At 47.4% G+C, this 24,828-nt stretch overlaps 1 protein-coding gene across 2 annotated transcripts in view; it reads left to right on the top strand.

Moving 5' to 3' along the window:
• GLRA1 (glycine receptor alpha 1) overlaps positions 1 to 15,960 on the top strand; it is a 67,802-nt gene extending 51,842 nt beyond the window's left edge. The window contains exons 5-9 of one of the 2 annotated variants that reach the window (XM_032772288.2): positions 2,419 to 2,501; positions 3,553 to 3,690; positions 4,324 to 4,538; positions 5,502 to 5,648; positions 15,547 to 15,960. In XM_032772288.2, the coding sequence (XP_032628179.1) occupies positions 2,419 to 2,501; positions 3,553 to 3,690; positions 4,324 to 4,538; positions 5,502 to 5,648; positions 15,547 to 15,834 (871 nt within the window). In that variant the 3' untranslated portion in view covers positions 15,835 to 15,960. Of the gene's footprint in view, positions 1 to 2,418; positions 2,502 to 3,552; positions 3,691 to 4,323; positions 4,539 to 5,501; positions 5,649 to 15,522 lie in introns of both variants that reach the window. The other variant, XM_075068297.1, reaches the window with a different exon arrangement.
• The last annotated feature ends 8,868 nt before the right edge of the window (positions 15,961 to 24,828 follow it).

Here is a 24,828-nt window from a genome sequence, read left to right as displayed (position 1 = left end):
TAGGAGGGTGGTGAAGCACTGGAATGGGTTACCTAGGAAGGTGGTGGAATCTCCTTCCTTAGAGGTTTTTAAGGTCAGGCTTGACAAAGCCCTGGCTGGGATGATTTAGTTGGGAATTGGTCCTGCTTTAAGCAGGGGGTTGGACTAGATGACTTCCTGAGGTCCCTTCCAACCCTGATATTCTATGATTCTTTATTCCATTCTCTTGTACGGTTTTCACTCAGGAGAGCTGGGAGGGCGAGTAAGGGGGTATTTTCCTACCCCAGAACCTCACAGCCTTTTCCCAGCATTACTCCACAGGGTCACTCATTTGCCAGAGGGATCCAGAACACTTCTGTGGAACTGTATTACTTTCACTAATTCGCCTTTGGAAAACATCCATTTCCCCATTCTCCCTGTTTTTTAAAGCAATAAATTTAAGAACAAGCAGTTTTATTAAAAATACTAGAGGGGAAAGGAGCCAAAAAGACATCCCAAAGACATTTTGCCTTCTTCCTAGTGTGGATTTGTGTCACACTGCAAACTTCAGGTCATTCAAACCTTCCATTACAACCCCCAAAGGCAGGTGGCAGTTGCATCCCATTATGCTATCTCATGTGTCCGTGGCAGCGTGATGCTGCGGAACGGAAAATGAACAGGCAGTGCTGTAATGCAGATCGCCACCATGAGAAATGGGGGGTTGATTCAGTGCAGATAGCAGCTACCAGATAGCAAGCCAAAGCAGTAATCAAAACTGCCAATCATTTAGGCAGAGTTTGGAGACCCCCATTTTTTTAAATCATGCTGCAGTTTGAAACTGTTCTCCACCAACAATGTGCACGTAATAAACCAGCCATCCATGCCAGCTGACCCAGTAGTTAACGTTCTGTGCTGATGGGCAAGAGACATCTCATTATAGTCCCTCTTTGGCTGGGGCTCGGAGAGGTCCAAAGGTGAACTGCTGAGTCACTGCAGTGCTGGAGTTACTCTGTAAGATGGTGGGATGTCTTGGCAGAAATAAAACCAGCAATATCCAAGCAAGGTTGTCACCCCAGTTTCTCTTTACCAAAAGAGGGAAAAATATGTTAACACAACCAGAATGTAAATCAGCTAATCCCCAATCAGCTCAGTCTGACAACTACTGAGTGTGGAGTCCAACTTTCTCAAAGGTATCTTCTTGCTCCGCTACAGCAAGAGACATCTGAACCAGAGTCAGACCTGTATTGACCGGCAACCAGGCATTGCTCTGACACCCTGTCACAGTGCTCAGCAGCAGGCCTGCTGACTGATTAAGGAACAGTGGCGAGGTCTGCAATTGGTCCATCCAGGCCTCCTCAGGCAGAAGGATGTTTTAGTAGGCAGCAGGTTTAAAACAAACATAAGGAAGTATTTCTTCACACAACGCACAGTCAACCTGTGGCACTCCTTGCCTGAGGATGTTGTGAAGTCTATAACAGCTTTCAGAAAAAGAATTATATAAATTCATGGAGGACAGGTCAATCAATGGCTATTAGCCAGGATGGGCAGGGATGCAAAACAATGCTCTGAAGTGTCCTTAGCCTCTCTTTTCAAGAAGCTGGGAATGGGCAACAGGGGATGGATTACCTGTTCTGTTCATTCCCTCTGGGACACCTGGCATTGGCCACTGTCAGAAGACAGGATACTGAGCTAGATGGACCTTTGGTCTGACCCAGTATGGCCGTTCTTATGAGCGTGGAGCATAATGCAGAGAGACACAGTGGTGCATCATGGGACATGGAGTCTGATCAGGAGGCATCGGCTAGAGGAGACAATGGAGCACAAGGGACCTGGAACTACAACTCCCATGAGGCACTGCAGTGGCTCAGGCAGATATAGACTTTGACACTGACCTAACCCAAAATATTTTGTTTCAATTTTCCCAACAGAAAATTTTGTTGAAATCTATCATTTCCCGCTACCCCGATGCAAATTTCAATATGGACAAAGCCCCATTTTCCAACAGGAAAATGTTTTGTTTGAAATTTTCCAACCAGCGCTAGCCTTTAGAAATATCCTATTTGGTGGATCCATGATATCAGACTGGTTCAGATTGTTGTGAGCTTGAGGCATGAAATAAAGATAGAAGCAGCAAGACAGCTTGGTATGGGACTCTTCTGTTCCACACAATCCAAGGAGTGGTGTGGTCACAACACGCCACCAGCACAAGGCAGCTGGGATTAAATCACAGGCCCAACTGTTCAGTATTTCTGACACGCTGCAACATCACACTTGAAACTACATTCAAGGAAGATGCAGATAATCCAGGCAATGCCCCCAAACAGGTAGGTGTGGCCCTGCACAGGTAGCTGACTAACCTATCTATACAAGAGTGGGCACCTACATAGTTCAGATGTAATGTAACTACCTGTCAGTGTTCAAACTGAGTCTGGGATTCCCCTGTCTGTCTTCTCATCCCAGGATTACACTAACGCTGGCTTGTCCCATGGATCTGAAGAACTTCCCCATGGACGTGCAGACGTGCATCATGCAGTTAGAGAGCTGTGAGTCCTGAGGGGTTTCCCCTCTAAAGATAACCACGTTTCCTCTGTCCCTTTTCAGCTCTCAGCTGGTTCTCTGATTATGAAAGACAAAGGGGGGTAAAAGCCAGGACATAGTGCCTGGCATATGCGTGTCAGCATGATCCTCTGCTCACACTCCTTTCCCTGCCAGCACCCACACAGCCCCACCTAGCATTAATTTCTACCAACAACTATTTCTTGTACCTGTAGTGGAGGAATAAAGCCCCTGTCAAAGGCAAAGGGCATTTGGAGATGGGGAGAGGAGGGCTCTTAAATCAGGGATCAGAGGCCAACGTAGGGGTCCACATCCCTCTCCTCCTTGCATCCTTCCCCCAAGAGCCCAGATATGCTGACATAAGCCTGTCTGTCACTCTGGTCCCTACAATCTTGTTTATTAGTTTTGCCAGGATTGTTTCATTCCTGTCACTAGCATTCACTCAGGGAGCAGCTCTCGGTTTTCCAGGAAACTACCTGACATCTCTTAGCTTGATCCAGATTCAAGCAATTGCTGAACTCCTAAAGAGGGAGCTCTTGTTTATCTGCATTGGCCTCCTGCTTTGAAGGAGAAAGGTGAAGGTTCTCCAAACTGCAACTGGGGCTTCCCCCGCCCCCTTTAGGATACATGCTTGCACCTAGTGCCTCCTTAACTAAAAGGAAAGGAAGCCAATGATTAACTTAATGCAGAGGAAGAGGCTGGGGCTGAAAGGCTAAGCAAAGCTAAAAGAATAGCCCAAGCTCGCAGAAAATCTGATTTATTGGACAGGAATCCACTGTAACACATGACGTGCACCACTATAACCACCACTGCCCATCTATACCATTTATGTAAGATTTCATCACAAGGAAAGCCTCAGCAAACCTGTTGTGCAACCCAATGGAGATCCCTGAAACCCATCCTATCATGGGCAATCCAGTCTAAATCCCTGCACCCGTGCAGGACTTCCTTCTCTACAATACCATCCCTGTTGGCACCTGTCTTCGACACCGTTTGGTTTCTTGCTCATGTGTCCTATTTGTTCCCTACTCTCAACAGTTGGCTACACAATGAACGATCTGATATTTGAATGGCAAGAGAAAGGTGCTGTACAGGTTGCTGATGGATTAACCTTGCCTCAGTTTATCCTGAAGGAAGAAAAAGATTTGCGATACTGCACCAAGCATTACAACACAGGTCAGTAACATACACGCCAGTCTCCCATCCCCAGGGCCATTTACTTTTACTTGCTAAGCTCCTTGCAGTAAGAATTTGGCCCTATATATTTGCCAGACATCATCTGTTGCATGCTCGTGGCATTTATCTAACAATTATATCCTGGAGAACAACCTGTCTAAAGACTTGCTGAAGATATAATCTTCACACAAATGTCTTGCCAGACCCAAAACTTATGTCTCCTGTGTACCCTTCTTGTGCCCATCAAAGGTCTCTGCATCTGCTGGGGTATTTCATTTAAACCCTCTCCCCAAGCTCACCTTCATGCTATGTCTGTTCTAGAACTCAATGGGGAACTTCAGCCTACAGGCCTGTTAATCTGGCACCTTTCACTGGCACAAATTCACTTTCGTTTAGTTAAAAAAATGCTGTTAGAGGGAGATTCATGGTGTTGTCGTGCTGATGTTATTAATGCATGTGCTAGCACTAGTGATACTCAGCCACCCCCTACCACATGCCCCCTTTGCCCAGCAAAAACTGTTTCTTAGCCAGGGAGTGAAAATTGCAGGCTGCCATTGTTTGCTGAGGTTGGATACCATGAGATTATCATGCCTCCTACCAGTAACCCTCCAATTTAACTCCTGTCATTCTCAGGCAAGTTCACCTGCATAGAAGCACGTTTCCATCTGGAGCGACAGATGGGCTACTACCTGATCCAAATGTATATCCCCAGCCTTCTGATAGTCATCCTGTCTTGGATCTCCTTCTGGATCAACATGGATGCTGCGCCTGCCCGTGTTGGCCTGGGCATCACCACTGTGCTCACTATGACCACCCAGAGCTCTGGTTCCCGAGCATCATTGCCCAAGGTACGGAGCACCCCAGACACTTGGAAGAAATTCCTTCAAACCAATGTATTGAACAGTTAGGGCCAGATCTTCAAATACATCCAGAATTCCAGTCAACAAACTTGCGCATGGGCTTTCCACTACCCTTGTGTGCTCCCAAATTTGTGGGCCACCAGTTGCGACGCCAGCCTCAATGCAAGTTAAAGCTGAGCTGCTCTACGTTACACCAGCAGTAACTGCCCCCTAGGGGGCAGCATTCTAAGCCAGAGAACTGCGCTCTCAGGCCATGCCCCAAGTGCCTACAAACTCTTAACATGCATATTAGTTCATATACGCAGTGTATCTCCTACATTCAATATTTATACTGAATCTGGCCCACTGAGATACAATCACAGAATCACAAAAATGTAGGGCAGGAAGTGACCTAAGAGGTCATCAAGTCCAGCCCCCAGCGCTGAGGCAGGACCAAGTAAATTTAGACCATCCCTGACAGGTGTTTGGCCAACCTGTTCTTAAAAAACCTCCAGTGATGGGGATTCCACAACCTCCCTTGGAAACCCATTCCAGAGCCTAACTACCGGTGTAGTTAGAAAGTTTTTCCTAATATCTAACCTAAATCTCCCTTGCTGAAGGTTAATCCCATTACTTCTTGTCCTGCCTTCAGTGGACACAAAGAATAACTGAAACTCGGGTTTCTTCCTATTCTTTATGTGCTACTATTTTTCCCTTGCACAACACATTGCATCTATACACTAGATAATTTCAGATGTGGGGTTGTTTTTAAGGGGAAACAAGGATTAACATCGGGTCCTGGACAACATTCTCTCGCTCAGTAAGACAGGTTTTAATGTCTATGAGCTCTTGCAGGGGATATCATGGCTGCTTCAATTGTTTCATTATCACTTTCCAAAGAGCTTGGGGAAATAGTGAGAAGAAAGGCAGATGCTGGAACAAAGTCTCTCAGTCTCCCTCTCTAACCCACAGGTGTCCTACGTTAAGGCCATAGACATCTGGATGGCTGTGTGCTTGCTGTTCGTGTTCTCAGCTCTTCTGGAGTATGCCGCTGTCAACTTTGTGTCCCGGCAGCACAAAGAGCTGCTCAGATTCAGAAGGAAGAGGAGGCACCACAAGGTAATACACAAGTCATGCAGAGCACAGCTGGACCCAAGGAGTCCCCACACCCTCTAGAACTTCAGAGGGTCACTGATGTGGCCAACTGGATCTAGCAAGTGGCGCTCAATGAAGTCCTTTTAGATAGTGAGGAGGGGCAAGTCTCAGAGTTCTCCAATATTCAGCTTGCTCTCGGTGGGTACCAAACTCCTTTATTTTGTTTACGATGCCTGTTCAGGGATTTATATTAAAAAGACAGTTCTCCCAAGAGTGACTTCCAGAGGGACTGATCTGGAAGTGCTGCTTGTTTTGATGTTTGGGGGCAATGGGCGGGGGTCTATCATGGAGTGGCATAACCTAGTGAGGCAGCTTACCATAGCGTGAAGGTAAGTGACACATTCATTGTATCTGCCACCTTGCTGAATAAGCACTACCTTCAGAAGCATCTGCTGCTCGGATTTACTATGATGTTCCTCTCTAAAATACTCTTTTTTTAGGAAAAAAACCATCTTAAAATGTCCTTAGCCAAGCTCCATGCACGTTCCCCATGACTGAAATCAATCAGACATGCCTGTGTTGGGTAAAAATCTACAGCCTGCACACTGGAAGCTCTGGAACCTTTCAGAATGTGCCCACAGCAAAGATCCTATGCCACAGAATGAACTAGAGAGAGAAATGTAACTGTAGATACAATTAGAGGCAGAGGAATATAAATAGTTGTCTCAGGCTGACTCTAAATGCAGAGATGAATAGATACTAAAGAAGCTAAGCTCAATAAGCAGATGAAAGTTGTCTTCTCCATGGCAGATGCCTGGCCTCTCCTGAGAGAGAATAACTCAATGGTAGGTGTTAAGGTCCTAGACAGGAAGTGAGTAATTATTCCTGGAGGAGATCCCACCTTGATTACAGGTGTGCAAATAGAAGTTTGATTTTGACTCCAGATCTCACCTATGTGACTCAACCAAGTATATGTCAGTGTCTAGAACAGAAGTCTCCACTGATAGAGAATGGAACAGCCTGGACTCTAATAAATGGTTGGTTGACTCACTAGGGTCATTAATAAGCACGCAGTGCCCATCGGAGCCAGTTTCCACAATTTGTGTCAGCACCAATACTTGTCCAGATCAGCGTATTCATGTAACTGTATGATTTCATGGCAATGAACTTCATAAATGTATGAGAAAAGAACAGAGGCCGTTCTGCCATTGGTGCACCATTTCATTCGGGAAATAAATCAGGGAACTTTACCTTCAGCCCAGTTCCACGCATCATCCCCAGCAGTTAGCATGACAGTGTTCAACTTCCATTTTCGCTACGAACATTCTGGGAAGGGCAGCTGTTTTGGTGCCCCAGGACTGCTCTAAGGGTTGGTGTACAGTGGCTTACTAAGGGTTTGTAACTGCATTACAGCCATTACATTGCATGTGCACTAATCCCTAGTCTATAAGCAGCTGGGATTTTGAACAGCTACATAGCTGCTAGGAAAGGGTAAGGCAAAGCTGCTTTTCTACCATCTTCCATCTCCCCAGTGCTGGGGGATGACTTGGCTCAGGACCGCTTTAATTTGTTTTGCCTGGAACAAGTTCCCTACGTGCCACTCAGCCAGCTCAGGATCTGCAGAGTGCAGCATTTTATGCACCCTCCCACTCAACGCTCACTGTACAGCTTAAGGCAGGGAGTAGGACAGCATAGCATGCAGCTGGCTCTGCCAGGTTGACATCACCCAGGGATTCCCCTCTATAAGAGGAATTCCCAGCTGCCCGCTAGGGCTTTCCCACTGTGCAAAGTGGAAGGGAGCAGAGCCCAGGGATCTGACTCTCTAAAGAATGGGATTTATTTGTTTGCTGCTTTATCAGCCTGACTTGGTAGTGGTGCTGACCACTGCTTCAGACTGGGAGTGCCAGCCTTGCTCAGGGACTCCTGGCTTCAGCCCAGGGGACTTACTATGCATAGACCGGAAGATTTAGCACTTGGCTGAACCACACCTCTCCCAGTCTGTTCTCTCCAGGAGGTTCTCTTACACCCCCCTCTCCAGCTGGCCCGTCCCTTACAGCAGAGGAAGGCAGCCTATTAGATGAAGTGCCATGGGACTATCCCAAGAACTGTAAACATTTACAAGACATAGACAAGAATTTCGGACCCATCCCGTTACACTGAGCCAGGCACTGTCCTGAAGGGGGCTCCAAAGAGCAGTGGCATGAATGTAATGGAATGCCGCAACTTCAGCCCAGAGCTCAGCAGACCGCTGAGATGCCCTTGTAAATTAACTAGAGAGACAAGGTGGGTGGGGTAATAGCTTTTATTGGATCAACTTCTGCTGGTGAGAGGGGCAAGCTTTTGAGCTACATGGAACTCTTCCTCGGATCTGGCTCTGCAAAGCTTGTCTCTCTCATCAACAGACGTTGGTCCAGTAAAAGATATTACCTCACACTTTGTCTCTCTTGTATACTGGGACCAACATGGCTACACCTGGAAACTTAATTAACTAGGACCATGGACTAAGAAGCAGTGGATTTTCAGCACCATACCTAAATCACTGGCCTATAGCAAGAGTTAATTTGTTATGAAGAATCACCCCAGAACTCTAGAGAAATAGGTCAAACCACAGAGAAACTGGACTTCTAGCTGCACAACGGTTCCGCACATGCTGAAGAAATTGTCACAATTTCAGGAGGTAGCATGATCTAGTAGATAAGATGCCAGGAGACCTGGGTTTTGTTCACAGCTCTGTAACATCTAGACAAACAACTTCCCGTCCTGTGCTTTGGTTTCCCCATCTGTGAAATGGGTGATAATGCTTGCTCACCTTTGAAAAGCATTTTCAGAGCTCTGGATGAAGAATGCCATATAAATGCACAAAGACAAATGCTCTATGGGCCATGGGAATCAACAGCAAAGCTCCCATTAACTTCACTTGTGCACAGTCAGGCCATGCCATTTAGACAAAACTAGCACATTCTGGTTCTGAGGGAGTGAGAACTGCCTGCTTAAAACAGTCTGAGCTGCAGCCATCCAGCACGGGTGTCTCATTGTGCTTTTGTAAAAGCAGCAAAGAGTCCTGTGGCACCTTATAGACTACCAGACGTATTGGAGCAGATCATAATGATCCCTTCTGACCTTAAAGTCTATGAGTCTATGAGTATATGAGCTTTCGTGGGTGAATACCCTCTTCGTCGGATGCATGTCATTGTGCTTTTATCTCCTAGTCCAGATTCAAGCATCCCTTTCTACTGAGCCACGCTGCTGCGTACAGCTCGCTCTGCTGTACTGTTGACGAAATAATAATAAAAACTCTAGTTAGGTCATTTCCAAAGATCTGTTTGCCAGAGTATTCAGCCAAACACAAGGCTGCTATTAGAATCCCTGCATAATCTCACAGCAACTTTAATTGGAACAAAGGATAAATAAAAACATCCCCAGTAAGTGATAGTTGCATGCTCATCAAGACTTGCGGTTGATTGCATATATTCAAAGCACATTGTACAGTTGCTGGAGAACCTGATGGCTCTATCCCAGTGCCCTGACAGGTTTTGCTCTCTTTCATCTAAGCACTGACATGTCACACCGAATGAAATAATGTATTAAAATGGGCAGCACTGAAGGAGTGATCAGATTGGCAGACGGGGACTGCAGCCCACTATGGTTATACAGGTCAAAACTTGCTAGCTCTAGAGCCGTCCCTAGCTATTCCGGGGGACGACAGGGGGCAGGCCTCCATGTGGGGGTGGGGCTGTCCTCAGGCTTCTGCATGGGGGGGACAGGAGGATGGCTTGGGGGGCAAAGGGGAACAGCCCCCCAGCACTCGCCGGCAGCACAGCTGGTGCCGAGTCACCGCACTTCCCACCGGTGAGTGCCGGCCCGGCCCTGCTGCAGTCCTCAGGGGAGTGGGAGGGGGCTGGGGCAGGGAAGGGGTGGAGTGGGGTTGGGCTATGGGGAAGAGGCAGTGCAGGGGCTGGAGCAGCACACAGCTGCACAGGGCACCAGGAAATGTCGTGGCCGAAATTCTCTGGTGCCTTAAGTAGCTTCGTACTTTGCATATGGGTACGGATGGCCCTAGCTAGCCCCCTTGCCACCCCTTCATATCATGTGACCAACATGCTTGAAGGTGCTTCAGTGATGTATCATCATAGGTGAATCTAGACACACTGGCTATATTCTGTTCATTTTGATTTTCATTTTACTTAGTGGCCAATGTAAGTTGGCTAGATTTCCCTGTCTGCAATGGCATTGCCCACAAAAAATTTCTTTCCAGATTTCTTTTGTACCCCAGAGGTGAAAGTAAGCCGGTACGGGCTGGTACACAGCCAACATTAAAGAGCTGCCACATACCAGCAGGGCCGCTGATGGGGGGTGGGGAGCAAAAGGGACAGTTGCCCCAGGGCCCGGCAATATAAAAGGGCCCGGGGCTCCTGGCAGTGGCTGGGAGCCCCAGGCCCTTTAAATCACTGCTGAAGCCCCAGGCGGCATGGGCCAGACAGCACTGAAGGGCTGACTAGGGGAGTCTGGCCCCAGCCCTGCCCCTTCCTCCCAAGATCCCGCCCCTTCTGGGGGCCCAGAGTCCCCCCCTTGCCCAGGAGCACAGCCACTCTGCATAGCAGTAAGTCCTTTAAGTTACTTTCACCCCGTCGTACTCCTAAATTCATAACACCCTCTCCCCCCAACACGGACAAGTGTGAGAGACTCAACTAGCCTGTAACTGCTTGCAGACTTATACCCCTCAATACCTTCCATGTTGGAGTCCTTCCATAGGAACGAGGATACACAACTGACCTCACAAAGGATCGACTATCTAGCCCATAAAATATGCAGTTAGTGATTAAACGAGCCACGTTTTCAGTCATGACATTCAGTCATGAAAAGGGCCTAGTCAATTGTTTTGTACCTGCAAAAAAGCATCTCTGCATGCCAATCAGGTTGCTGAGCACCCCATTACCCAAGGAGCATCTGCAAATTGGATGGAGGCTCATTTCTAATGGTGAAAAACTTGGCTACGCATTTCCACAGATATAAATCAGGGCCAGCAGCAGATAGAGAAGTTGGCTCAATCAGTGTAAGAGGGACATTTTCATTCCATTACTATTTGCAATTTGACAATGTATATAGGGACGCACTTTGTGAAATTCAACGTGCATGCGTGTGTGTGTGTGAGAGAGAGAGAGAGCTGACCAATCAGGGACCAGTCACACACCACAAATAATGAACAGCAAACGGCCAAAAGCAACAAGTTGTGAACACCCCATAGACCAAAGGTCCCCAAACTGGGGGGCACACCCCACTAGGGGGACATGTAAGAATGTTTTGGGGGAAGCAGCAGGAAGCACCAGCCAGCCCCACTGTGCTCCCAGCTCTGCTCCAAGCCTGCCCCGAGCCTCAGCCCCCGAACATGGTCCAGCCGCAGCCCCGCCCTCAGCGCCTGGCTGCGACTCCATTCCCGGACCCAGACCTACCCCAGCTGCGGCCTCAGCCTTGGGCCCCTTACCCCTGTCCCTGCTCCCAGCCCTAGGGGAATGGGCGGGCAGACGGCGTAAGAGGGGTCACAACCCTGAAAATTTGGAGACCACTGCCATAGACTGACTGTCCAAGCCCCCTGTGGCAACTAGGTACTATGGTGTGTGCAGCTTTAAAAACTGTGGTGACCATGTGGTTACTGCCCCTTCAAGGTCTGGAACATTCTGGCCTCACAGAGCACTATTGACCCCTTCATCATTTGCTGGAGTTGGAGACTGAACAGGGCAACGCCAGCTTGATCCCTTTGTGGGTTTTATTCTTGTTGCTGCCATCCTCATTCAGTTAAAAAGGCCCGATTGGCTGATTTGGCCCTGGAGACAGGGCAATTCCCCAATAAAGAATAAATTCACAGAAAATCAAGACTGGCCCGTGAATGATTCAGAAAGAACAAAAAGGGCCAAATTCGCAGTGACTCTTATTCACAGTTATTTGTGTGTGTGTGTGTGTGTGTGTCCCCCTGCCTGACACCAAAGTTAAGACTGAGATGTGTCTTGCACCATCTACCTGATTATTAGAGGAGGAGTCTGGGTTCTCAGCACCTCTGAAAATCAGGCACACAGTGTTTGTACTGCATGCTAGTTGCATTGAGATTTCTAGTTCGGTCTTCATTGAAATGATGTAGGTGTGGCCCTGCACCTGTGGCTCATCAGATACTTGATATCAGGGCCAGCTTTACGCTGATTCCCCTGATTCCCCAGAATCGGGCCCCACACCCACGCCTAAGAGGGTCCCACATCTTAGGCACCTTTTTAATTTTTTTATTTTTTTTACTCACCTGGTGGCGGTCCAGGTCTTTGGCGGCACTTCGGCGGCGGGGGGTCCTCCACTTGCTCCAGGTCTTCAGTGGCATTTCGGCGGCAGGGAGGTCCTTCAGTGCCGCGGAAGACCTGGAGCGAGTGAAGATCCCCTGCCGCCGAAGACCCAGGTATTCGAATCGGGCCCCGCAGTTCCTAAAGCCCTGCTTGATATCACCCTCACCCCGCCCTTGGAGCACATCCCTAGCTGTGCTAACTGGCAGCCGTGGGTTTCTTGCTTTGGTTCCCTGCCACCTGCTGGCAACAGTAGGAAGTAGTCGCCTGTCTGCCGCAAAGGAGAACAGGTGCTGGCTCAGACGCTCCATGACTTGAGAGAGGCACCGGGTCATGTGGAGGTTAAAAGTGGCCCCACACTTCAGAGATCAGTCGCTCCAGTTTCTACTCAATTGTAATTGCTGATGCCTCATCTACCACATAGATTAAAATAGCAAAATCCACTTGCTGGCTGATAAACCACGTTTCCCAGTGTCTCCATAATCTAATTTGCCTAGTAAACAAATTGGATTTAGGGAGGGGAGACTAAAATGGTAGAAATAACAATTCTGTGCACTATTCACTTCCTTTTCTCTTGGTTCTAATTAAGGCCAGTGCTACTCCTGCACAGAAATGTCCAAGGGGGTGGCACACAGAGATTTTAATGGGCTCTGCAGAGAGTGAGGATGTGTTTCATGAAGGGTTATCCCTGCGACTAGCTCAGCCTCGGGTGGGTTTCTGCTGCTCACTGTCTCCCAGATTCACTCATTCTGTGTGTTCCTGGTTTGTGTGTTATGTTGGCTCAGCTCTTCACTCCCTCCCTCCACCTCTCCCCCCGCCTGATGGAGGGACAGGAACAAGGGGAGGCACCACCATGATTCAAGAATCCCTGTCTTCGAAAGAATCAACGTAACTTCCCAAAGCAAACACAGAGAATGCTTGAGCTTCGGGCAGAGTATCTCGCAAGGTGTACGTACAGCACCTAGCGTAATGCAGCCCTGATATCAGCTGGGGCCTCTAGGCTTTAATGTAAATGACTGTGAGCTAGATCCTGATGTTCTGACTCAATGCCCGATTCAGATCCCACTGCAGTGTCACACCCACTTCGGTGGGGCTGCTCCTGATTTACACCAGGGTAAGTGAGAGGAGAATTCGGCCTGCGGTCTTTACAGTGGCAAAACTCCCAGCACTTAAGCAAACCCTCCCAACTGAAATCAAAGGCTGCTTTAGAACAGAGCATTTGGCCTCAGCATATCTGAGTTGATTCGCATTAAGGTCGATTCTTATTCAGTCCCTTCTTATTCCCATTGACTTCAGAAAGATGTTTACCCCACTGGAAACAGAAGGATTTGGCCCTGAAAACATGCATTGCTAGGCCCCTATCACGCAGGCCTGTTCACTCCCACTATAGTGGCCAATTTTGGCTGGACTTACTTCTGGAGGATTCATCACATGACAATCTTTCATTAAAGATTAATCTTTCGATCCTGGAGACACCAGGACAATCCTGGAGGGCTGGCAACCCTAACTCCCATGGATTTCAGCATCAACTGACCACGGCTTAATCGACAGCAAGGGAGATATGGGTTAGATGCAAGGAAAAACTTAAAGAGTTAAAGCAGGTGTCCAAGGGAGGTTGTGGAATCCCCTTCATTGGTTGGAGAAAGACCTGTCAGAGATGCTCCAGGTTTACTGGGTCCTGCCTCAGTGCCAGAGGGTGGACTAGATGACCTCTCGAGCCCTTCCAACCTGACATTTCTCTGATTCTAGGTGCCTTGCCCCCTGCTGATCTTCCTGACCCCAGGCCAGAGCCATGTGGGTGCAGGCTCCTTTGAATCGACATCATGGGGCAGGCATTGGGAAAGTTTCCTTCATCTCTGATTACTTCTGTCTGGGAACAATGTGCATGGTACCAAGGAGGTTTCTCATCTCCTCTCAGTGCTGGACATTCAGAAGCTTTGGGTCCTACAGGAGACATCTAGGACCACTGCAGAAAGCAGTACCATGATGGAGAGGGGTTCACTGGTATGGCAGGAAGTGGAGTATCAAGGAAGGGAATGTTGCTGCAGATAATGCAGCCCTGAGACAAAAGAGGAAGGATGGGCCAGTGATTAGTGCTAGCTTGGGACTTGGTGGAGATGGGTTCAATCCCCAGCTTTGGACAAGCTATTGTGTGTCTCAGTTCCCCATCTGTAAAATGGAGGTGATAACTAGGCATTCAGATACTACAGCAAGGGGAGCCGTATAGACACCCCCAGCAGAAGAGAAGGGGATGTTGGTGAGGGCCTACAGAAGGAACCCAGCGAGGGACGGGGAGTAGGTACATCATGGCAGTAAGTCGGACACCTCCCCAGCTTGCTAAGCTTGTCTAAAAAATAAAAGCAAGGCTTTATTTTATTTTTTGCTCAGATGTGCTGATATGCTCTTGGCTCAACTTTGTAGTTACCCAGCTGTGAGTGTGTAATTCACCCATGCTGTGCAGCTACATGCCCAAGGTAGGGGCCATCCATAAAAGACACTCTGCAAAGAAGGACTGATCTGGGGGGAGGGGAGGGACATGTTTAGAAAGATCAAGGAGGAATTGGAATTGGCTGGTACCACATCACTGCACTTTTATAGAGTCAGTCCCTTTAAAGCATGACCGGGAGAGGCTGCATTTCTTCAGAGATTTAGGGCAGAGGTTTCATGGACTTGCCGGCTGATTGTTGGATTTTGAGCATCATTAGTAGCATGGCCTAGTGGATAGTACACATAACTAGGAGTCAAGAGACCTGGATTTCTATTCCTGACTCAGCAACAGATTCGCTGTATTACCTTCAGCAAATCACTGCACGGCTCAGTTTACCCATCTGGGAAATGGGGCCAACATCTTCCTTTGTAAATCACTTTGCGGTGCAGATAAAAGGACTGACACCTAAGGACACAGTATTGTCATTTAGGCATTGGATTGTGCAGCGCAGACTCTCGAGCGAGCAAGTCGCCTGGCACTAAATGTCAGTGCACTACTGAATTGCAGATGGGATGACTATTTCCTTAAATGGGGAGGAGATGAAACCATGTCAACATATTTCCCGAGAAAGAGGGGAATCAGGGCCACAATGAGACTTAGAGGAACAAATAAAGAAACAGAAGGTGGGCTCGTTGCTATTCCAGAACACCTGCAGAGATCTTTTCATGGACGTCCCTTGACACTGCCAAGTCCATGTAACTCCATAGGAATTCTCATGTTGCAGCTTTTACTATATGAGTTACATGGAGCCCACTCCTTCTGGGCAAGCTGAAAAAGAAGGTATGGGGGGAGGAGGGCAGAAGCAAAACAGGGGATGTGTGATGGGAAAAAAAAAAAAAAAAAAAAAAAAACACAAAAAACCCAATCACTAGCCTTAAGGAAAGATAAGTCGCTCCCATTTTCCAGCTGCAGCTGGATCCCCTGATTTGCATCTGTTCATAATACAGAAAGCACCCCGCTATAAGGCTGATCTCCTAAGACAAAGGGTTTGTCCAATACATCAAGGAAGCTGTGTCCACCAGTGGAATTGAAGGCCATCAGTGGACAGCCTTATAGCAAGGGTGCATTGTCTCCAATTTATTTTAAGTAGAGCCCTATGATGAATCTGTTTCAGGAGGATGAAGCCGGAGAAGGCAGATTCAACTTCTCTGCCTATGGGATGGGCCCTGCCTGCCTGCAAGCCAAGGACGGCATCTCAGTCAAAGGAGCCAACAACAACACAGCCAACCCAGCCCCCGCCGCCTGCAGGTCTCCTGAAGACATGCGCAAGCTCTTCATCCAGCGAGCCAAGAAGATCGACAAGATCTCACGTATCGGCTTCCCCATGGCTTTCCTCATCTTCAACATTTTCTACTGGATTATCTACAAGATCGTCCGCAGGGAGGATGTGCACAACCAGTGAGCAGGGTCGCCCGGAGAGGAGAGCCAAACGGGATGAGAGGGGAGAAAGCAATCCTCTATACCCATGTGCAATACAATGCAGCAATGCATGAATTTAAGAATGTGGCAATATCTACTTTAAAATAAATGCGGGGGGGGGGGGGGCTTTTAAATATACAAACTGAGGATTACCAGGGGCTGGGGGAAGGAAGTTTTCCAAAACTTGAATTGGGGGATTGCAGCGGGCTAGGTGTTTTACAGCATAGGAAGGTTCGGATTGCTACAGCGGCAGTCCAAGCAGTGTAATATATGAAATATATATTCATGCTTAATTATAATGCAAAAAAAAATCCTTTTTTTAGCCTATTAACAGCTTAAATTCTAAAGCCACTGGAATGATTCATGATTCCATGTGCAGAAGATATTGCAATTATGCTTAAATCTGACTTTTGCTCTATAAAGGCCATACCAGTTTCCAGCCAAGCACGCAAAAAAACATACAAGCAGGAGAATCATTTATGCTTCCCTAGGTTTGGTGTCTGTGTTTTCAAGTTGGGATGGATTGGGGGGACTCTAAGGAAGAGGCTGTGAGTCATTCGTTTGGCCAAGGATTTGAAAATCAAATATTTTGTCTCTCTTAGTTAAAGCAAATATAGTCCCCATGTCCTTTAGAGACTGGCCCAGTGAGAAATCTGAAAACATGAGGGCGTTAGAAAGGGCGAGAATGTGCTGTCCTTTCCAGCAAACCAAAAGAATGACAATCTCAAAAGGCAGAAATTACCCATAGCACAAGTAACAAAACTGTTTTAAAACAGCATTTGTGTTTCAACCTTTTTATGCCGCATCTGGTTGGGACGGGGGGTGGAAGGAGAATGGGAAAAACAAATAGCAATTGTGTTTCGATAGAGCTTTAAAAAAAACCCATGTGTTCTAATCCTGCACACCTCATAGTGAGGAAGAAGATAGAGAAATATGTGGAATCGCGTTGTATCGGTACAGGCTCAGGGGCGTGGCGGGGGGGTAACTGTACAGAAAGGGCGGTCGTTATTTTCTGGCATTGCAGAGCAGTAATATTGAAACTGGGTTCATGGCCCAGCTATATTTTTGTAACTTTTTAGTGCTGCGTTTAGCTTTGATGTCCAAGGAAAGAGAGACGAGCCTTCTTTTCCCTCTATTGTTTGGCGGGTTGCGGGAGGATCTGGAGCCCCAAGGAAGCCAAGCAGATGAGGCAAAGGGAAGGCCATTAACATTTACATGGGGTGGGCAGGGGGCTTGCAGGAGGCAGGCATCTGAAGAGGGGACAGGAACGCTGGCAGCTAGGCAGGGAGGCTGCCCTTCAGGCAAGCCTGTGATGCGGGCGTAATGTCAGCGTGAGGGGTAGGGATGGGGCATTTAACACAGCTGTATTGCTGACAGGCTCAGGAGCAGTGAGGTAAGGACAGTAGTTGCTGTCCTATCCCTGTCTTTGGGGCTATCTTCGATCCAGTAGCCAGGCTGCCGAGCTGCGATGGCTGTATTTTTTATTTTATTTTATTATTAATTTTTTGTGCACTTTAGCGTGTCAGGTGAAAAGAGAAGCAGCGAATGGGAAAGCACAGACCGTCAGTTGGCACTGAAGCACCCGGGCTGGGGCTTGATTGCTATGTAGAGACCAGGATGCTGAACTAAGGGAGCCAAATCAGAGGTGCCTCGGGAGGTTTCCAACAGCCCTGCTCAGGATTTGCCTTTCAGCAGCTGGAAACAACTGGCCTGGGGCAGGACTGATCCATTTCTATCCATGTAGGAGGCAGGCGTCCAATTTCAGGAATTGCATCTCTACATGTGAAGCAAGGCAATGCAAAATTCCAGCCCATTTTATACAGGCGTACTGGACCAGGGATGGAATAGAGAGCGCCTCTCGCCTCGGACACCAACTCGGATCTGACCCAGGCCACTTGCAACTAGCCATCTGATGGGAGAGTGGTGAAAGGGTTTGGTGGGCTCAGCTCAGCTCCCAGTCCGAAGCTCATGTCACAACTGCCAGCCTTAGAGCAGTGGCCATGGGTGGAGGCTGAACGCCACTCTAGCATAGGGCAGATGCACTTTGGGAAGGGGAGGGATGAGGGTCAGGAAAGCTTGCCCATGGCTGCCCAGGCACTACTGGTTCTGTGGACAGACATCAGTCTGCAGGGCTGCCGGGCCAGCCCCTTTCACCAGCACTAAATGCACTTTATTTAAAAATAGAAGAAAAAAAGGCAAAAAAAAAAAGTGTGTGTCTGTTGCACAGAATAGGGCAAAATGCAGTATTTTCGAATGCCTTAGCAAGATGTACCGCTTAGTTTCAGGGGCTCCTTATCATTGCTGGGGTGGGGACCAGGAGTGAAATCCCAGCCCCCTTCCAGTCTCCTCCCTCCAGTCAGGCAGCATAAATCTCGTCCGTTGAGGATTTTGTTCTTCTGTCGCCGGGTAACAGAGCATTCCCAGGAAGGGAGAAGTCACTGGAATACAAAGCAATTGGGCAGAGCCGATGTTTAATCTGAAGATGACTTTGAGTCTTGGCTGGGGACCGAGACTGCTGCTGGCTTGAGTTTGCTCGTTGAATTATTGAACCTTCTGCAGCATGAATGGCCTGTTAGGCCAGCTGTGTGCTGGAGAATTGCGCTCAACAGCTTGCCATGACCTGAAGTGAATGAGCAGATTGAGGGAATTTCTTACCTGTCTGACACCAGGGCAGACTCTGCAGCTAACACGCCCCATATCCCCACGTGAACCCCTTGAGGACCACAGGCAAAACCCCTGCCTGCATTTTTCTGTCTTTGGTCACGTGAAATGGATTCTGGATCCATCCTTGGCACTAACATTTTGGATCCTGACCATTAAATAATGATTTTTCCTTTCCCTTTCCAAATTCTGATTCATACTCCTAGTTTGGGCTAAGTTCATCTCAGCTGCAACTCCACTGACTTCAAGGGAACTGCAGGAGGGGTCAGCTGTTGTCCTGTAGGGAGAGTTCCCATCCACACATTCATTCTGCTGAACCACTGTGACAGCTGAGCTGTTATGAGCAGTGGTCATCAGATGATTAACCAGCCAAACATATTAGTATGCAATACTAGGGAATCTCAAGCCTACTTTGTTACAGCTTTTGTTATAACTTTGTTACATCCTTTTTTGCTTTTTTCCAATTCATCCCATGTACAGAGCATGATGTGGGGTGGGGTGGGGTACCCAGGTCTGGCAAGAGCCAAGAAAACATGCTGCTGATTAACTGGATTCTGATCCAGCTTAGAGAAGGGCACTGAACAAAAACAACCCTGAAACTCTGGGCAAGTTCAGATCCAGATCTGAACCCAGGGCCACATTTGCAGCTCAAGTTCATCTGTCATCTACAGTCCTGTCTAGTTTGGGATGTTGGAAGAAAATAGGAGACATACATCCTGATCCTGAAACATCCTGAATGCAGGCAGACGGCTGCACCTGCATGGAGCCCCACTGACTTCAACAGGGCTCCAGGGGGCCATATAGATCCACTCAGATGGAGCACCTTGCAGGGCTGGGGCCAAACTGGGAGAGATTGGCGACTAAATTCTGGACTCAGTCACTGTGGTGCTAAAGTCAAAGTTTTGCCATTCAGTGTAAACACGATGAGGTCTCTGTCATTTCCTCCCCATTACACAGCTAGTTAATATTTATGTGCTATCTCAGTCTAAGGGCTTGTCTACCTGCATGGGAAACTGACCAGCAGAAATACAGCATTATCATACCACTGAATAGAGCTCTGCTGGTCACATTCCACATATAGAAGAGCCCTTAGCTTTTTCTACAGTACTTATCCTTGTAGTACCCCGACACTGACAACTAGGGAAGGTTTCACAGTATGTTTCTATACACTGTATTTACCCCGTATATAGTAAGAGAAACTGCCTGCTCTCCAAAGTATACTATGTATTAGCAACAACCTACGGGTTTCCCTATTTGCACTGTAGTTCGTGCCATAACTGAATCACGTCATTACTGCAGCAGTTAACCCTTTATGGAAACTGGGCTCAGAAGGTGGTTTTAAGGACAAATCATAGTATGTAATGGCAAGAAAAACAAAGATTGATCTGGGGTAAATTTTTCAAATGAGACTTAGGCACCTAAATCCCTTTTGAAAATGAGACTTAGCCAAATCACTGAGGCACTTCTGAAAATTTTTACCCCTTGTTACCCATTGTTTCTTCCAGACGTGGCTGAAATGGTATAACCACATGATCAGGAATTAATGTTCTCACATGTAAATATGCCATTGAACGGGACAAGTAATAGTAAAGTACACAGTGGTAGTAATATTGATTTTCATTTTTCCTCACTAATTTTTTTAAGTTATAATTTACAATAAAAGTCAGTTTCAGGTCTTAATCCTGCTTCATGGAAATCGGCAAGCATTGCAGCTGTATCTTATAGTGCTGAGTAATTCAGTAAAAGTGCTTGATCCTGCAAGATGCTGAGCATTCACCTCAGACCCAGCAAAGGCACATGCTGAACTTTAAGCCTGTGAGCAGATCCATTGATCTCAATGGAAGTACTCATGCTTTAAGTTAAGTTTGTGTTTGAAAGCTTTGCTGAATCGGGGCCAGCATCTTCAGCTCCCTGTGGGATCGAAGCCTGAGACCATCGAGAACTTTGAAAGTTCTTCTGCCAACAGAAAATAAGTGATTTAGGTGTCAAATTTTTTTTCCCTCCGCATAGTGCTGCTTGAGCCTTGTCAATTTCAAGGCAGAGCCAGGGTGGCTCAATTTAGAATGGTATTGTGTCTTATCTATAGTCCCAAGGATGCTGCAGGTTCTTAAAGGTCATGGCAAAGATTCCATGCATTTCCAAATTATTATTTTTTAAAAAGACCTTTTGGGAGAAAAGGCTTCATTGTGTTAAAAAATGACTATTTTTCATAGAGATTATAAAATCATAGTTTTGTAATTCTCAGACCTACTTGATTAAAATGTAGGTATCAACTGGAATCAGACCAGGGGTCCATCTACTGCAGTATCCTGACCCTGGCAGTGGCCAGGGCCAGATGCTTCAGAGGAAGGTGCAAGAAACCCTGTAGCAGGCAGTTATGGGACATAACCTGTCCATCAGCAGAATACTGTAGTGCATATTCCCAGGAAACAGGCCCACTGCCGAAAGCACTCTTAGTTAGTTCATAGAATTATAGAATATCAGGGTTGGAAGGGACCTCAGGAGGTATCTAGTGCAACCCAGGAGCAGCGCCAGGGTTTTTGGCACTTTAGGCAGGGGTCCTTCCGCGCTCCAGGTCATTGGCGGCAATTCTGCGGCAGGGGGGTCCTTCTGTGCTCCCGGTCTTCGGGGCACTTTGGCGGCGGGTCCCGGAGCGAGTGAAGGACCTGCCGCAGAATTGCCGCCGAAGACCCAGAGAGCAGAAGGACCCCCCACCGCAGAATTGTTGCCAAGGGCGGCAAAATGCGCCCCCCTCCCCAAATCCTGGTGCCCTAGGCGACTGCCTAGGTCACCTAAATGGAAGCGCCGGCCCTTGTCCAACCCCCTGCTCAAAGCAGGACCAATTCCCAACTAAATCATCCCAGCCAGGGCTTTGTCAAGCCTGACCTTAAAAACCTCTAAGGAAGGAGATTCCACCGCCTCCCTAGGTAACCCGTTCCAGTGCTTCACCACCCTCCTAGGGAAATAGTGCTTCCTAATATCCAAAACCTAAACCTCCTCCACTGCAACTGAGACCAATTACTCCTTGTTCTGTTGGGAAGCTGTTTGTCCCACCAGCCTGTTATGAATGCAAACCCTTTCTTCTTTGAGGGCTAGTCCCACTCCCATTTCAGTCCATTGCAAACACCCACGCAGCTCAATGGTGAGAAGGATTAGGCTTCTCATCCCTTGGCTTTAGGAAGATGTCAGTTAGTCTCTTGTCTCCCACGAGGAAGCTTTTTAACTGTGCTTTGTCGTTGGAAAGAAGCTCTTAATGGCTTCTCTTTTTCTGAAGTAGATTTCTACCATTTTTTTTTTTAGAGATGCACTTCATTAGTTAAAGAGATAATTAAGTACTTGATCACTCTGAGGGCATTGTAAGATTAGCACCAAAGAGGAAATTAGCACTGCAAATAATTTTAGGATTATTAGGTTTCCTTTGATTACCAACCGGGCATTACCCATCTCTTTTTCCCTCCCTTTTCTCTCACTAATGATCACGTTAGCACCTCATTGCTTAGGTTATGACTCATTCTCAAAGCTAATCTTACCAGACGGCTGTTACTTATTCCTGGGTCTGCAAAGTGACTTTGGTTCCTCTGTTTCACACTACAATTTTTCCATCGAACAGTAGATCCCAAGCCAGCGGAAAGACAAAAGCAGAGCCAAAAAAAAATTACATATGCTTGTAAGAAAAAAACAACCTCTGTTGGAAATTATATTCTGCAAAATCCATTAAACAGCTTCAAACCAGCCTCAGATAACTAATGTGGAATGAAAAGCGCTTGCTTAGTGCATATTCGAGTAATAATGGCTTTTTTTTTTTTTTTTTTTTTTTTTAAGAGTGCCCTTTTCATGGCACAGCTTTTATTGACCCTTCTCTTGTCTCCCAGAACCGTTTTAGTGCCTGTAAATCACAAAGTTCGAGCTTTACATTTTAGAATGCAATTAAACAGGACACTCAGTGGAGAAAAGAGAGATCAGCAGCACAGGATCACCCCTCCCCTGCTCAATCGCTGGTTGTGCCATGGGCTACACTCAAACTCACTGTTACCTTTTAGGAATCATCCCCACTCCCTTCCCCACCCCTGCCTCAGACCCTAGATGCGCAAAGGGTCAGGACTAATCTCTCACTAACAAAGCAGATCTTTCTCTCTCTCTCTCTCACCTGACCCCCACCCCAAACATCGTCCTGGCCAGAGGTGAATGGCTGCAGACAGAGCCCTCCAAGAGGACCCCTTTCATGAGGACCCAAATCCTGCAGAATGCTTCATAAGGGCCCTCCCAGCTCCTAGGAGCCCAGGGCATAAGTGTAGGATCCAAACTCAGATTCTTCTACCAGCCAACCCACTGACTGTCCAGATATCAAGTAATCCAACACCGCATAGGCCCATTGGCTCACTTCAGAAGCCAGTCTCCCCACAACAGAAGCTCTGTCATAGGGGCAGCTGAGGCATTGCCCGGCACAGGAACATGAGAGAATATAATGTGCCTTCATCCCCCAGAATGAGCCAGCCAGAGCTACTGATTTAAGGGAACAGTTCTTCCAGCTGGAGGATCAGCGTCCGGGCGGGGCAGCAGAGGTGTAGTCCCTTTTCATTAAGGATCACTGCGGAAGTTAAGAGGAGTTACTGTGTCCCAACTGCCAGCTGCCAGTATCTCGGGAAGTGCCCTCACTAACCCTGCAGTCTCACACTGCAGCTTGACCCAAGTGCCTCACCTGGAAGAAAGATGTGCACACACACTAACATCACATCTTTGCACAGCAATCTCAATTAAGGCTACGCCCACCCCACAAGGGAGATCCCACTGCCAGGGTATCACTCCTCTTTGCCCATGTTTAAATCTACTAAGCAACTGGAAATGCCCAGCAATCTTCTCCATCCCCCTACCCTTCAGCAGAGACACCCCAGTTCACCCACCTCCCCCGGCAGAGCTCTCTGAGGGTGGCCCCTCTCCCAGTTAGAAAACACCTTTGCATCAGTGAATGTGCAGATGAATTTCTTCTCTCCTGCTGATATTTGCCTTTCTCTTTTTGTGGAGCAAAAAAACCAGGGCCCTGAAAGAAGGGGCAAGAATAAGAAAGGGAAAACACAGCAGCAATTAATGGGGACTTACCAGCAACTGGAAGAGCAACAGCTAGCAAAAGCACTATGCTAAAATGATCCCATTAGGGCTGCAGCTGTTGGGCTCTGCCCAATTTAAAAGGCCAGCCCCAGAAAGGCATCCTGGGTAAAAAGCTCCTACAAGCAGGTAGCCCTGCGGTCAGCAAAGTGAGCCTAGATCAGGTGTAGCTATAAAGGAAGCACTGCTAGCGAAAAGCCTATCTAGGCTTGAATGACTTGTGGGAGATGGGAGTATAGTGATCAGAGCTCCGTCCCCCACTAGATTGACTGAACTCCCCATGGGTTGTGCTCCAGTGCTGGAGAGCCAGTGGGTGATGATTCAGAAGTGATCCTGTGTCATGGTAAATCAAAGCCCAGTGTCAAATTCTGTCTCAGGTAGGGCCCAGCTTATCCTGGTGTGACCCCATTGTCTTCACAGTGTGGCTGAATGTAGCCTTGTCCCTTCCATTGTTTCACACTGACTGATAATGAGCCATTGATTCATATCACTATTATATTTCACCTACATAATACCTGCCAAGGGGAATCTAAATAAATAGGATTCCTGGAGCCTGGTGCAAGACTAAGGAACACTCTCCCTCTAATTTGTTGGCTAAACTTTTCCTTCTGAATTTGCCTTGCTACGTTGGCTTCAATTTAAGAGTGGAGTAGACACTTGTATGCCCAAGCACCCCTTCACACACATGCAAAATATTACTGTGGGCCTCCACTTTCATCACGTTTTACAGAGCAAACAAATGTCCCAATCCTGCAGGAGGGAAGTGCTCCTCCTACAAAGTTATGAGTGCCCCCAACTCACAGAGAGTTGAAAACACCCAGGACTTTGCAAGATCAAGAAGAAGATGACACAAAAGGACAGAGGTCCCTTGATGTTGCCCCTTCTGACTCTTCATGAACTCCAATAGTAGGAAATAGAATATGGCTTTTTGAGTCTTTCAGGTGATCCCTGCTTAACACCCTCCAGGACAAAAAAAAAAATCTAATTCCTTACTGGGAACATTCTCTTCCATCCTGTACTAGTCATCAGCTCATCTGGACAAGAAACATTGTTAAGCAACTAATGCTATGTACACAGTACAATCCCAAAGACACTCGTGTTTTGATAAAAAGTGTTGTAACTTCACTACTGGATCTGATAGGCACTCCATTCTGGGGGGCGAATCTAACCAAGTCAAGTATCTTCATTAGGTAGGAATGTCCCAGCAATTCCA

The sequence above is a fragment of the Chelonoidis abingdonii genome, chromosome 7, assembly GCF_003597395.2.
Source record: "Chelonoidis abingdonii isolate Lonesome George chromosome 7, CheloAbing_2.0, whole genome shotgun sequence".
NCBI classification, from domain to species: Eukaryota; Metazoa; Chordata; order Testudines; family Testudinidae; genus Chelonoidis; species Chelonoidis abingdonii.
Note: the sequence above shows the minus strand (reverse complement) of the source record. Positions and strands in the feature narration are given on the sequence as shown.